This window comes from Natator depressus, chromosome 7 (assembly GCF_965152275.1).
Source record: "Natator depressus isolate rNatDep1 chromosome 7, rNatDep2.hap1, whole genome shotgun sequence".
Classification (NCBI taxonomy): Eukaryota; Metazoa; Chordata; order Testudines; family Cheloniidae; genus Natator; species Natator depressus.
Genome location: NC_134240.1, coordinates 121,768,874 through 121,784,968, shown reverse-complemented (window position 1 = coordinate 121,784,968; position 16,095 = coordinate 121,768,874). Strand labels below are relative to the sequence as shown.

The 16,095-nt window shown below is 41.0% G+C and overlaps 1 protein-coding gene across 2 annotated transcripts in view; it reads left to right on the top strand.

Annotated features, from left to right (window-relative positions):
* The window catches only part of OGA (O-GlcNAcase), a 39,324-nt gene that overhangs the window by 8,129 nt on the left and 15,100 nt on the right, over positions 1-16,095 (top strand). For both annotated transcript variants that reach the window (XM_074959492.1, XM_074959493.1), the window contains exons 6-10: positions 9,859-9,957; positions 10,116-10,400; positions 10,864-11,022; positions 12,781-13,391; positions 13,783-13,957. In XM_074959492.1, the coding sequence (XP_074815593.1) occupies positions 9,859-9,957; positions 10,116-10,400; positions 10,864-11,022; positions 12,781-13,391; positions 13,783-13,957 (1,329 nt within the window). The remainder of the gene's footprint in view (positions 1-9,858; positions 9,958-10,115; positions 10,401-10,863; positions 11,023-12,780; positions 13,392-13,782; positions 13,958-16,095) is intronic.

Genomic DNA, 16,095 nt, shown 5'->3' with positions numbered 1-16,095 from the left:
TGAAATTAATGAGCCTTCTATTTTACTGCACCCAAGTCAAAAGAAGGCTTTCCGTAAAGCAGTGACTAAACGTCTTGGGGCAATCTGGAAGAACCGACATTTAAAGAAAGAGTAAAGAAACTAAATGTGTGTGGTTTGGGGCATATAATGACTAAGGGGGATATAAGTCTATATGAAGGGTGTAAACATGAAGTAGTTGGATTTCTCATTTTTAGCTGTTTTGTATCTTGCATCAGCATTTGACTTGACACTGTCAGCATGGTATTTTTTATATTGGGCTGTAAATTATTGCTTTGGCTCAGTTGCATAATCACTGTCTTTTGCAGGTACAATGGTACTTGCATTCTGAGTTTTGTGTCTCATGTAAATGTTGGACACCATTGACATGTCACTTGTCTGGTGTTGTTTTTGGGGAATGCAGTCTACATTTTCACTTATGGTGATTGTACTGTAATCTACCTCCATGCTTACAGGGAACTGTCAGGAATTCCTCGGTCTAGCTGCAACCACAGTTTTCAGTTAAAGATTGTAACAAATCCAAATAAAACATGCATTGTGGATTCTAAGCACATGATGAGCCTATGATCAGAGCCTGGCAATTTCTTCTGCTAAAACTTCCTGTAGCCTGTCTCCGGATATACTGACTCTGAATTCAGATTCCCTTATTTACATAGGAATTGCAAGACTGGATCAGACCCTTAGTCCAGCTTTGTGTCTCTGACTGTGGCCAGCACCCGGTGTTTGAGGAAAAGGTGGAAGAAACCACCTAATTCCTGGTAGAGACTGGCAGGAGCCCTGAAGCATGAGGCTTTAATTTTGGAAGAGATATTAATGTTAACTCTTACAACTCAATTGGTAATAACTGGCCTTTTTGGTGAAAAGAGAAGTTAGTTAAGATGGGCTGGAGCTGTAGTTGCTGTGCTTAAAATCCAGTCCCATTTCGTAGAAGACAAAAGACAAACACACGCAAAAGGGAAAAGAAGAGTAGCAAAGGGAAATGCAACTTCTGTTTCTGGTGTTGACTTTTCATTTGTAACATCACTGCTGAATAAACAGGTACACCACAGTCTTATCAGCTGCTCTGAGACCTGACAAACTTATACAAGCATCAGGCTGTTTAGGACATTGCTTTTAGTTGCCTCTTTCTGATCACAGATTTATGGCATTGTTGCAAAATATACAGTTTTGGCTGGCTTAGTCAGACTCTCCTTAGACAGATGGAAAAATGAGAGTGGTAGGAAAATTTCACATCCCACTTATTTGGGATTTAGCTGGATTTGGTGGAGGTGGGAGTGTTATCTGGGTCTCTGGCTCTCTCGGGATTAGGAAGGAGATGGTGGGGGTGAAAGCTCACTTTAGAAGTCAGTTCCCCCCCCCCCCGAGTCTGTAAGAACCCCAAAAGGGAGTGATGGGTGGAATTTCATGTCCTTTCATTATTTTGTCCATCAATTAAGCCTAGTTTCTGACACGCCAATTTTGGTTCACTGATTTCTGGTTCCATGCTTTTCTTGTTCACCAAGCATGATCAGAACTCAAGACCGTGTTAAATCAGTAGGCTGCTTTGTGTGGACTAATTCAGTCTTTCTGTGTCCGTTTCATACCTCTTTCCCATTAACATTTGTTTCTACAGGTTATTGTAACGTTTTATAAACTTTCACTCACCCTTTACAGTTAAACTCACAGGTTAAATTGGTAGGCCAAATTATCACAATACTCTGTTTCTTCACAAAGATACCCAAAAAGAATCTGGCAAATTCCATGTTGACAAAACAAACAAACAAACCCAGATCTACCACTTCTACATCAGCTCAGGATTCAGGTCCTCTGTCCAAGATGCTAGGGCATATCGAGCAGCAGATGTCAGCAGAGACCACAGTCTTTGCTTTGCTAACTGAAATTAAAACTGAGAAAGTTCAACTTTAACACTGAAAACAAGAGTACTGTGAGAAATTCCATCTTGAACTGTGGAACAGGTTTGAGGCGCTGCCAAAGCAGAGGAAGGTAAGACATAGATTGGACTTAAAGAAAAGTGGGCAGCACTTAGACAGTGTGAGTCAAGCTGCAGCAGACAGTTGTGTATTAACATAGACAGAACAAGACTTGGATAAGCCAAGAGACACTGAGGAAAGGAAAGCAGTGAAAAGCAACACAAGGAAAGATAAATGGAGATATGTTGAAGACTTTATAGGAAACCATACAGCTGTTTACCAAATGTCTAAAATTGTGTGTGGAAAACTCAAAATAGAAAATGTATCAATAAAAAGCAAAGGTGGAAAAATGTTTACAACTGAGGCAGAGCAGAAAAATAGAGGGCCAGAGCATTTCAAAGAAGGCTTCAACAGATGCAGCCCTACCTCAGCACCAGATATATGAAATGTGTGAATCTGATCAGCTTGCAGTTAACATCGGTCCAATAGAGATGACAAAAGTACAGGCTGCAGTCAAGAAACTGGAAAAATAAGAGTAGTGGGAGATGATCAAATTGCAGCAACAATGCTAAAAGCACTTGATACCACCATCCTAATGAAACTTCCAGAACTGTTTAACGAAGTCTGAAAAAAGAGACCCTTTCTGACAAGTGGAAACATGGAATCTTTGTCAGAACACCCAAGAGGAGTGATTTCACTGACAGTAACAACTGGAGAACAGTTTCCTACAACACAGAATAATGTAAGTCTTCGGCAGTGCGATACCACTCAGGACAAAAGAGGCAGTGGATGCAAGCTTAGAGAACAACAATCTGGATTCAGGCCCAAGGGATCCTGTGTAGATCAGATATTCACACTAAGAACCATCTTAGAAGAATGTATAGAATGGCATGCTCTCGTTGTCAGTTTCATTGTGCAGGCTGTCAACTGCCTTTTGAAAGTCAGTCATAAGTTATGGAATATTCAGGCCTATGGAATCCCACCTAGAGTTGTCAACATCATTAAGGCCATGTATAGAGATGTGAAGTGCTCTTTAATGGTGAATATCCAGATGAGTGGTTCACAGTGGATATTGGTGTGAAACAGAGATAAAATGCCCTGCTGTTTAGTATTGCCATAGAATGGATAATGAGGAAGTGTATTAGCAATACAAACCCCGGTATAGTATTGGTATAGCAAATTCCTAGAAGATCTAGACTTTGCCCATATTTTGCAACTGAGTGACATCCCTAGAAAGCTACAAAGACAGATAACCTAGCAAAACCAACAGGCCAAGCTGGGGTCAAAATCAGTTATGCAAAAACATCCTTGGAAGCCAGACATCAAGGAGCAACATCACATTAGAAGGCTAAAGCATCAAGAAAAATGGAGCAGTTCATCTACCTTGGCAGCCCCATATGCTAGCCAGAGACCTCAAGAGGGAAGTAACATCGAGGATAGAAAAGGCATCCACATAATTCAGTAAACTAAACAATGTTTGGAAATCGGAGAGCACCCGAACAAAACTGAGAATTTTCAACTAAAATGTAATCTCAGTGCTAACATAAGACTGCAAGAGCTAGAGACCTGCCAAAACACTGGACAGAAAACTAGACTAGATGTCTTTGAAAATAAAGTGTATAGGAAAGATCCTGGGGCATTAGATGGAAAGATTCAGTTCCTCACAGATCTGAGAAATCACCAAGCAGCAGCTCCACTAGAATTAGAAAAAAGCGCAGGACATAATTGGGGCATGTATTACAGATGCCAACACTCAGACTCCCACATGAAGTCATCAAGTGGAAACCTACTGGTGAGAGGAAATGAGTGCCCAAGAGAAACTTTAAAAACCCTTAGTAGGGAGGGCAGAGCAGCTGACCTCTCCACCATAGAGCAGATGGAAGCAGCAGCAAATGACAGAGAGGAATGGAAGAGACTAGTGTCTGCCTTGTGCACCAACAGTGGCACAGGAAGGATGTAATATAATTAGATATTCTAGAATAGCCTTTCCTTGTGTGCGATCTAGAATTAGCAGTTCCAGTAAGCAATGACTAATTTGAGAAATTGTTCCTCTAAACTTTGTCCCGTTGTCCCATTTCACCAGTAGTTGAAGTTCCCCTATGTGTGTGTGTTTATAAAATATAAATATTTTAGATTATGCTGCCTGTCTGTACTTAAACTGCAAACTGCCTTCTCTAGAATAGCCATTTGATACTAAAAGACTAAACATTTTCAGGATTAGACTTGACTATTCACAGTTTATCCAGAATATAGCATTTATTTATGGCAGCAGTCTATACTCTTAAACATAACTAGTTTGAACACAACATCCATTTTAACATCCTCTACTGGCTCCCCATCAAATTTCATATTTCTAAAAAATTTTCACTTAATGGTGTGGCTCTGTTTTACAGTTATTCTCCCAGGGTATGTAAAACTAAACCAATTATCTGTTTGCCACTGGGCTTTCCATACTATCATAGAAAGGAAGGGCTGGAAGGCACTTACAGAGGTCATCAATTCTAGTTGACACCGGACCAAATAAACCTAGACCATCTATGACAGCATTGTCCAATTTGTTCATAAAAATCTCCAGTGATGGGGTTTCCACAACCTTCCTTAGAAGCCTGTTCCAGAGCTTAACTATCCTTCTAGTTACAAAGTTTTCCTAATATCTAGCCTCAATCTCCCTTGCTGCAGATTAAGCTCCTTACTTCTTGTCCTACTTTCAGTGGACATGGAGAAGAATGGATCCCTATCCTCTTTGTAACAGCCCTTAACATAGTTGAAGACTGTTATCAGGTCCCCCTCTTCAGTCTTCTTTTCTCAAGACTAAACATGCCCAGTTTTTTAACCTTTGCTCATAGGTCAGGTTTTCTAAATCCTTTATCGTTTTTGTTGCTCTCTTCTGAACTCTCTCCAGTTTGTCCACATCTTTCCTAAAGTTTGTGTCCAATTTTGGCCAGCAGTATTCCAGCTGAAACCTCACCAGTGCTGAGTAGGGTGGGGTAGCTACTCCCCATGTCTTCCATATCACACTCCTATTAATACGCCTCAGAATATTAGCCTTTTTTGCCACTGCATCACATTGTTGACTTATACTCAGTTTGTGATCCACTAGACGTCCCCAGTTGCGTTTCAGCAGTACTGCCACCTAGCCAGTAATTCCTCCATTTTGTAGTTGTGCATTTTATTTTATTTTCTTAAGTGAAGCTCTTTGCACTTGTTTTTATTGAATTGCATCTTATTGAATTCAGAACAATTTTTAATTTGTTGTGGTCATTTTGAATTCTAATCCTATCCTCCAAAGTGCTAGCAACTCCTCCAGATTTGGTGTTGTCTGGAAATTTTATAATTCTGCACCCCATTATTCAAGTCATTTAATGGAAATATTGAATAATACCGGATCCAGGTCTGACCCTGCAAGAACCCACTAGATATGCCCTCCTGGTTTGACAGCAAGTATAGTCTTTCAAGTTGGTGTGCCCCCACCTTATAGTCATTTCATATAGTCCACATTTCCCTAGTTTGTTTATGAGGCTGTTGTTTATGTAGGACTGTATCAAATGCCTTACTAAAATCAAGATATATCATGTCTACTGGTTTTCACCCTATCCACTAGGGCAGTAACCCTGTCCGAGAAGGAAATTAGGTTGGTTTGGCATGATTTTGTTTTTGAGAAATCCATGCTGGTTATTCTTTATAACCCTTTTATCCACTAGGTGCTTACAAATTGATTGTTTAATCATTTATTTGTGTCATTCCAGGTATCTAAGTTAGGCTAAAGTACCAGCCCTGAAAAAGGGGACAATGTTTGCCCTTCTCCTGTCTTCTGAGACTTCACTTATCCTCCATGAGTTTTCAAAGATAATTGCTAACGGTGCCAAGATTGCTTCAGGTCTTAAGTATCCCAAGGGTAATTTTATCAGGCCCTACTGACTTGAATATATCTAAGATATCTAAATTTCTTTAATCTGTTCTTTCCCTATTTGGGGTTTGTGTTCTTACCCATTGTTAATATTGTGTTAAATTGTGACCAGATACTTATCTGTTTAGTGAAGGCTGAAGCATAATAGGCATTAAACACCTCAGCCTTGATGACATCAGTTATTAGCTCTCCTTTGTCTCTAAGCAGAGGGACGTACACTTTCCTTCATCTTTTTCTTTCTCCTGATGTATTTAAAGAACCTGCTCTTACTGCTTTTTATGTTTCTTGCTTGGTGTGACTCATTTTGTGCCTAGTGTTTCCTAGTCCCTACATGCTTGCACTGTTCTTTTATACTCCTCCTTAGCAATTTTCTCCATGTTTCCACTTTTTGTAGGATTTCTTTTTGATTGTCTTTGAAACTTTATTAAAGAAGTTTTAAAAATTCCATTTATATAGCATCCTTCAGTGGTGTTGCAGGGCACTTCAAGAGGAGATGAGTAATATTAAATATTTCAGAATAAATTCCCAAAACAGCAACCTTGGCTGGTTTTTGAAACAAGGATTTTGTTCCAACATTGTAGCTACCTATTGCATCACTTACAAAACCCCAAGCTTGTAAAAGCAAGAATATGAATAAACATCACCAATCTTAAACTGTTCAATGAACAAACACATTTTTCTTCGTGACACATCTTCACTTTTAGGATGTACTGACAGGGCGGCTTGGACTGATAAGACTTTCTAATGGCAGTGCCTGTTGAAGCACTCTTGTGGTTCTGTCCCTTCCCTCACAACTCCTAATGTTCATAAGGCAGAGCTATAAAAGAGGGACATGGCCCACTGACTGCCTCGATTATTCCAGCTACAGTAGCAGATGGTCTAGGGTCTTGGACCCAGGTTCATTGGAATGGACCATTTTTGGTGGTCTGTTCTGGATTTGAAATGTACGAGTCTTAATATCCTGGCACAGACTTTTGGTTTCCAGTATATTAGAACTGAAGACAAAGAAATTGGTCCCTCTTCCTCAGTCCTAATTTCAGCATGGTACCTGAGGGTGTTATGGGAGAAACTGAGGTGGTCGATATGCCATTTCCCCTTGTTTTATAGAGCCGCACTCCAAACATTTGGCGTTGTGAGGGCGGGGTAGGGGGTGCAAGAGCACTCTAGTGGGCACTGCCTCTAGAAGGCTCTGCTATTCCATGCTGCACTGTTGGCACATCCCAATTCTGCAGAAAAGGACCTAGGGGTTACAGTGGACGAGAAGCTGGATATGAGTCAACAGTGTGCCCTTGTTGCCAAGAAGGCCAATGGCATTTTGGGATGTATATGTAGGGGCATTGCCAGCAGATCGAGGGACGTGATTGTTCCCCTCTATTCAACACTGGTGAGGTCTCATCAGGGGTACTGTGTCCAGTTTTGGGCCCCACACTACAAGAAGGATGTGGAAATATTGGAAAGAGTCCAGCGGAGGGCAACAAAAATGATTTAGGGGACTGGAACACATGAGTTATGAGGAGAGGCTGAGGGAACTGGGGATGTTTAGTCTACGGAAGAGAAGAATGAGGGGGGATTTGATAGCTGCTTTCAACTACCTGAAAGGGGGTTCCAAAGAGGATGGCTCTAGACTGTTCTCAGTGGTAGCAGATGACAGAACAAGGAGTAATGGTCTCAAGTTTCAGTGGGGGAGATTTAGGTTGGATATTAGGAAAAACTTTTTGACTAGGAGGGTGGTGAAACACTGGAATGCGTTACCTAGGGAGGTGGTGGAATCTCCTTCCTTAGAAGTTTTTAAGGTCAGGCTTGACAAAGCCCTGGCTGGGATGATTTAATTGGGGATCGGTCCTGCTTTGAGCAGGGGGTTGGACTAGATGACCTCCTGAGGTCCCTTCCAACCCTGATATTCTATGATTCTGTGATTCAATGAAATGAATGTGCAGAGATCACCTTGAAGAACTCCAGTTACAGATAAGTAAAATAGAAAGATGCATATTTCTTCACAACTCGACAGCCTTCACTGACAAAAAATGAATGCTTTTAAAACCAGAATCTCAAATACAAGCACAGCAGAACCCTTTTGAAGAACAAATATACAGTCACATTGACTAGCTTCAGCTGGAAGGCCACATACATATTTTACCATAATCTTCACCATCATAGTGTAAATCTTGGTTTGGCTGTCCTTGATTTTAAGATCTTGAATTTTTGTAAAGGTTGATAACTGAATGACAATGTAGTTAACCTACACCTTAGCTGATTTGTTTGTTTTTTTTTGACTTTCGTAGGGTCTTTACATCTTTCTCTGTTGTACAGATAAATGAAGCATTTAAATTTTGTATAAACGGGATGTATGGATCACCAGACTCTTAAATGCAATGCATGGCTGGCAATGGTTGGGCTGGCGTTTTTGGTGGTTGTGTGTTTTGTTTTGTTTTTACAGCAGTGCTTAGATTCCAGATTAAATCTGGAATGGGAGGCACTGTGCAAATACATAGTAAGAAAAGTTTCTGCCTTGAAGAGTTAGACAACATAAAAAGGGGCGGTGAAACTGAACCACAGAGGTGAAGTGACTAAATAGAGCCTAAAAAGAAAAGGAGTACTTGTGGCACCTTAGAGACTAACAGATTTCTGCTGATTACCAGTCCGGCATCCTATCAACTGAAGCATGCTGCCTTTTGACTATACTGTTAATGTGGAGCCCTGCTTCATTCTATGTTTGCTTGACAAAACACATGTTCACTTTGTAGCTGCATTGGTTATGCGTGTACCTGTTTTCTTAGATTAGAGAGACAAGGTGAGTCAGGTAATATCTATTATTGGACCAATTTGTGGCATCAACACAGCTACAACACTGTTCTTATATGGCATCCATCAGTGTACCTGTGTGTAAAACTTGAAGGGACAATAAGCTGTTTTTGAGCAAGAGGGAGACCAACATTAGATAAATCAGAGTAGCAGATAGGGAAATTCTTATGACCTGTAACTTTGAAAACAGTTTAACAAACATTCAGATGTATACAGCCTTGTTTGCCTTAGGAATGAATGTGGGAATTTTCAGGCCAAACCACTTTCCAGGCCAGCATTAAAAGAGGGCAAAAATAGGGCTATATAATGGAAGCTGTCCGCAGTCTTTAACTGTGGAGAGATTGCTCTCTCTTCATAATGAGGCATTAAGTATATCTCATTCAAATTTTGGGGAGTGGGATTTGAGCACTGTGGAGTATAAACACATTCTGTGCTTAAGATGGAAAACTTTTCTTAAATTTTAGGCTGTGGAATAATTCCTGTAAGGGAGCAATTGAGAGCCTCATTGCTTGACACTTAGAACTGATCCAGAGACTAATCTAAAATATACTGAGATGGCAATAATTCAGAAGTCCTGGTCTCTCTTGTTTCTACAAGTTGTCTAACCCTACCCAACTAGACACAGGAGGGACTTGACTTCTGATTCATGTACCCCTCTCAGTATGTGTAGCCACATAGGAGATGAGGTGATCGGTGATCCTCTTTTTGTGGTCAAGATACCATCTTGTGCATTAACTGGATGTTCATGTACTTATTTTCATGTTGCCTTATATGTTGGAGAGGAAGGTGAATACTACTGTTAGGAATTGCTTCCCAAGGGGTCTTACGGGAGTGACCAGTCAAATTACTGTATGCAGTGGTGGTGTAGCCATGTTGGTCCCAGGATACGAGAGAGAAAAGATGGGTGAGATAACAACTTTTATTGGACCAACTTCTGTATAGCTTGAAAGTTTGTCTCTCTCATCAACAGAAGTTGGCTCAATAAAAGGTATTCCCTTACCCGCTGCATCTCAGACTACTCTCTGTCCTGCCTAATTTGAAGATGAATCTGTCATCCCATATCCACCTGTACTATTGGGCTAGTAAAAATGCCAAGTAAAACTCCATTATTCCAAGACTATCATGTCTGTTTTCACAGTACATTTCTTTCTAATGACTGTCATTACTACTAGGATGTCTTTTTTTTTTCTTTCTTTCTTTTTCCCCCTCTCCCCCCTCTAGAATATTGTGGAACTTTCTGCTATCCAAACGTTGCCCAATCCCCTTATTTACGGACTGTAGGAGAGAAGCTGTTACCTGGCATTGAGGTGTTGTGGACAGGTAGGAATCATGCTCTTTTGAGTTGATTAGTAGTCTTAAATGAACTCAGGCTTTTAGTAAATGATTTTATTGCACCAGTGAAACTACTTTGTTGTTTTTGTGTATGAGTGCTTCTTAACTATATGTAAAGTCCTCTAATTATCCAATTGTACCTCTAGGTCCTAAAGTTGTATCTAAAGACATTCCAGTAGAATCTATTGAAGAAGTTTCTAAGATCATCAGGAGAGCTCCAGTCATCTGGGATAACATTCATGCTAATGATTATGATCAGAAGAGGCTGTTTCTTGGGCCATATAAAGGTCGGTCGACTGAGCTCATCCCTCGACTGAAGGGAGTCCTGACCAATCCAAACTGTGAATTTGAAGCCAATTATGTTGCTATTCACACACTTGCGACTTGGTACAAATCCAACATGAATGGAGTGAGGAAAGATGTGGTGATGAGTAAGTAGATTTGTATGGTTTAACAGTTGATTATCCATTGAGTTGGGACAAGGGAAAGACAACTGGACCAACTTATTATAGGTCTTGTAGAAGTGGTTTTAGTGACAAATCATAGCATATTCTCTTATTCTAATCCCTGCTTCCAGGTGCCAAACTCTCAGAATATATATTGTGCTCCTTTTTTATCTAAGAGGCCTCCTCTCAGATCAAGAAGGATCGGATTTGTAGTCTTTGTTGCTGTACTTCCATGTTGAAGCTGAGGGAGGCTGCAATTTGCTCCATTTTACACATATTGGATGCAGCAGTTCACTTCTGGTTTTTGCAAAATGAGGCTGTGTCTGGCAAAACTTGGGTTTCCTGGTCTAGCACTCTTATTGAGAGCTTTAAAAAAATAAAATAAAATAAAAAAATCTGGAATCTTGCATACCAATTTATGTGCTGTTTTCTCAACTTTTTCCTTTAGCTGACACTGAAGACAGTACTGTATCAATCCAGATTAAATTGGAAAATGAAGGGAGTGATGAAGATATTGAAACTGATGTCCTGTATAGCCCTCAAATGGCTCTGAAGCTGGCCTTAACAGAGTGGCTGCAGGAGTTTGGAGTACCTCACCAATACAGCAGTGAGTTAAATTCGCTTGGTTTTCCTCTGGGCACAGTAGGAACGCTGTCAAACAGGTAGAAAGGTTTAGGTTTGGGGCTAAAGGAAATGGTTTTACAAAAGCAAAAATATTTCCATGATTCATTAAGCAGAAATGGAAGTATTATCAAACTTTTTTGTGCAGGAACTGTTAAACCAGATTCTATTAAAGATGGTCCTGACTCAGCTGAGGAAAGCATCTCTTATGGTGCCAGAAGTTCCAAGAGGCCATTCTGTATAGAAAAGAGGATCAACAGAGGTCATGCTGTCCGATCTGACTGGCCCCAATGCAGTGCACTTCCGTAGATACTGAGGGTCTGAGAAAGATGGGGTCTCCCTTGAAGGGGATGTGAGATGACTTAAAACCAATAACAATGTCCCGTGGAAGCTGTTAGATTGATTCCTCTGATGCTCAGTGGTGTCCCCTGAGCACAATACGGATGAGTCCTCACTGCAGTAGGAGCCAAATTCTGAGGTAGAGCCCATGGCTCTGTGGGGCCCATTGTTCCTGCCAGACCAGAGCTTGGCATTATAGTTATGTCATTTCTGAGAGAATCAGGGGGATCTCACGATACACCAGCGTGTGACGGACAAAGCGCTTCAGTTGTCCCTTTTGGACAGCTCCGTGGTTCAAGTCTTATTAAGGATTTAATCTAACTGGCTTTGGCAGGGAGTGGTGATGAGGCCAAGGTGTCTATCAGTTGCTGCCTCTTCTCCCTATCCCCTCAAAAGACCTACTCTGCCTGAATCCTCAGGCTCAGTAGTGCTACCTGCTGTGAAGGCGCACTCTCCTCTCGTCAGTGATTTTAAAGCATATGCCTGGATTTGAAGAAACTGAGGGACAGTTGAGGGTGGACTGTATTACCCTGGGCTCTAGAGTACTAGAATAAAGATGCTTGTACACACTTACCCAGCTGCTTTCAAGTGAGTTCTCTAACCTCATGGCAGGGCACACAATATGGTTCTACAGGGCCATACGGACAGAGAACTAATGTTGCTTTAATTGATGATGTTTTTATTCTCACCTTAGTTGCAAATGGTGCTATCAGTGCATAAATATTAACTAGTCTATTTAGAAAGCTGCTTCCGTCCCATTTGTGTCACCAATCATACATGGAGGGGAAATCCTCCAATTCAAATGTCTGTCATGGTAGAGCTCTTGAACAGGCTTTATAAATTTGTCAAAGTATATTCTTAGCAGCACTGTAAGGGAGTCACTAATGATGGTTTTACCTTGACAACTGATCATGCATATGAGGGACGTGATCGTTCCCGTATATTCGGCATTGGTGAGGCCTCATCTGGAGTACTGTATCAAGTTTGGGGGATTTGATAGCTGCTTTCAACTACCTGAAAGGGGGTTCCAAAGAGGATGGCTCTAGACTGTTCTCAGTGGTAGCAGATGACAGAACAAGGAGTAATGGTCTCAAGTTTCAGTGGGGGAGCTTTAGGTTGGATATTAGGAAAAACTTTTTCACTAGGAGGGTGGTGAAGCATTGGAATGCGTTACCTAGGGAGGTGGTGGAATCTCCTTCTTTTGAGGTTTTTAAGTTCAGGCTTGACAAAGCCCTGGCTGGGATGATTTAGTTGGTGTTGGCCTGCTCCGAGCAGGTAGTTGGACTAGATGACCCCCTGAGGTCCCTTCCAACCCTGATATTCTGTGATATTATTCAGAATTTAGAAAGGTTGATTTGGTGTTGGTAGGGATTGCAGACTTTAAACTTGTTTGTTCTATTCTCAGGTAGGCAAGTGGCCCACAGTGGTGCTAAAACCAGCGTAGTTGATGTGGTGCCTCTGGTTGCGCCATCATCTCTAAATGCAACAACTGTGGTTACTACTGTTTACCAAGAGCCCATCATGAGTCAGGGGGCAGCACTGAGCAGTGAGCCACCAGCACTGGTCAAGGAGGAAGAAAAGAAGCAGTCTGATGAGGAACCAATGGACATGGTGGTGGAAAAACTAGAGGACGCAGACAAGAATGTTAATCAAATACTGACAGATATTGCTGAAGCTAAAATGTCTGAGGAGCTAAAACCAATGGATACTGATAAAGAGAGCATAGCTGAATCTAAGTCCCCAGAGATGTCTATGCAGGAAGACTGTGGTAGTGACATTGCCCCTATGCAGACTGATGAACAAATGAATAAGGAACAGTTTGTGCCTGGGCCAAATGAAAAGCCTCTCTACACCGTAGAACCAGTGACTCTAGAGGATCTGCAGTTACTTGCTGACTTGTTCTACCTTCCGTATGAACATGGGCCCAAAGGTGCACAGATGCTGAGAGAGTTCCAGTGGCTCAGAGCAAATAGCAGCGTTGTCAGCGTTAATTGTAAAGGAAAGGACTCTGAAAAAGTGAGTGTGACTACGTCTTATTTTTCTTTCCTTAAATCCTAATCCTGAGCTGCATTACACATTTCCTGTAATACAGGGAGATTGTGTCCCTGGAAACTTTCTAGAAGAGTAGATCATGTAGCCCAAAGGCATGCTTTGTGCAGGGGCTGTAGGGGCATGTAAAGATTGCTGGCATTTGACCAGAGAAGCACAATTTGGCCTTCCCTGCTGTAGCAGCGATAGTGAAAGGGTATTGAACAATGGTTGTCGGTCAGAACTGTAATAAAAGAACCTATACAATTTAAAAAAAAAAAAAAAAATGAAGTACAGCATAGTGCAGTTTTTTGTTTGGACAAGTCTAGTCTCTCGAAGAGTATTTTTGATCTTGTGGATCTTTTGTCTCCCTCAATAGATTGAAGAATGGCGCTCCCGAGCAGCCAAGTTTGAAGAGATGTGTGGATTGGTCATGGGAATGTTCACTCGCCTCTCCAACTGTGCCAACAGGACGATCCTTTATGACATGTACTCCTACGTCTGGGATATCAAGAGTATCATGTCAATGGTGAAGTCTTTTGTGCAGTGGTTAGGTAGGTGCACTGGGAACTGTTTTACACTGATAGTGTACCTTTTTTGTTTTTAATTAGCCCACGGAAAAAATATTTCACAAAATGCATTATTTGTGGCTCATGGTCTAATTAGATCTTCATAAAATCTTTCCTGCCTCACTATTCTGAAATACTGTTCACTCTACTTTGAATTGGTACTGGTGTTATGAGTAACAGTGTTCAGGCACTGGCAGTTAAATGAAACTTCAGTTTTTTCTTGGGCTAATGAAACTTAAATCTCATCTCTGAAACATAAGCGCTGACTTTAACTTGCTCTGACTGAATGCACACTGGACTATGCCATGTAACTCCCTTGACACCCTGTTATGTGATTGGAAATGACACTATGAAATGTGACCGCACATCAGCCATCTGCTGCTTGCTCTGTCTTGATAACATTATTGCTGTCTTCAACAGAACAATTGCAGAAGTGACCTTTCAATGGGCCTGGCCAAGAGGAAGCCGATCCTCCCAGCCCTTGCGCATGCGAGCTTTAGCATATAAGGCTATTCTGGTGCAAAATGGTTTGCTTTAACATTTTCCAAATAGTTGATTTTTGGCAAAGGGTGGAAATTGGAGAGCTCTGTAAGTCAGCTTTTGTCCAGATGTAATCTGAGACTTTTAAACAGAGTTTGAAAGACATTTTTTGTTTGCAGCTTTTTTTTTTGCTGAAACATGTTTTTGGGGATCCTAAGTTGGCAGATAGCACCAGCATGGCCTGGGTTCTTCTAGTGACCTCATTTTACTTTCAGGTTTCAATCCAACTGTAAGGAATATGCTGTGGACTTGCTTGATATACACAGCAGGCCGCAAAGCTGATGGTCTCACGTCACAATTTTTGTAGCTGTCACAAACCTCACAGTGGATAACCATTACACAGCCTTTGTCTAGTTCTAGTGTTTCAGTTGTTCTTAAATCCTACTAACTTGTAGATAAGTTTAAATAATTTATAATTTAGAGACAGAGAAGACCTAGCCGGTTATCAAGTCAACTCAGCTAGGGCAAGGTGAAGTTCACTTGCACTTTGTGCAGTTGAAATATCCACTGATTGCTCAAGATATGAATAGTTTTAAAAAGAGGTGAGCAAATATCAGCCTTTTACCATGTAAAGGGGGCAAAAAATTAATAGGTGTAAGGTCTTTGAAAAGAGACTGGTAGTATTTAGTGCAGCGTTAACATGCCTCTATCCTCATGCAGCTGAAAAGCTTGACTTAATGATTCCTTAACCGGTAAGATGCAAAAATGCTTAGTATTGTTACTTTGACTTTACATTGAGATGTAAACAGAAAGTAGTCTTTCTTTAATAGCTCAATTATTTGTTTAAAAACCTAGACCAACATTTTCAAAAGCGGTCATCTGAGTTTTGGCTGCTTCAGGTTTCCAATTTGTGACCCCTTGGGCCTGATTTATCAAAGTTACTAAGCATCTGCTGCTCCCAATGACTGTAGCTGAAGTCGTGAATTATTTTTTTTGCCTTTTGAAAATCGGATCTAAGCTGTCTCAAGTTATGCACTCAAAAATTGAGGCAATCCACATCAGGAGCCACTTCTGCAAATATTAGCCCTGTTCAATCTCAGTCCCAAAACTTGTCTCAAGTAGCCAGAAGACCTAGTAAGAGTTCTGACTGTTGGACAGGCTGATTTCCAGGCCCCAGGAATGTGGTTTGGGAGAGGAGATAGTTCAGTCTCCTCATTCTTTTTTTATTTTATTCGTTTGTTTAATTTTACAGTATTTTAAAAAATGAGTAGATGAGGAAAATCTTCAGCAGCAATACATTTCTACAGCACTTGTGAATATAGCTTATGTAGGTTAAATACACTGAACCAAATTAGTTCCCACAATGGTGTGTTCAATGGGCCACTGAACGTTCATTTTCTTCACCTCTCCTTCCAGTCCAGCTAGCATTCAGTCCCTTTAAATAGTGTGGTTGTACAGTACTATGGATTACTAATGCCTTCTATTGTCTTCTTCCCCACTGTGTACAGATGGGAGAATCCTCAGCACAAGTTTCTACTGCTATTGGATGGACAGCGCCAGATGTTCGCAGCGCGTCGTCATTAATTAGTTAAAATGGAAAGGTTTTGTCTGTGAGGCAGCTCAGATAGATTAGATGTGCACTA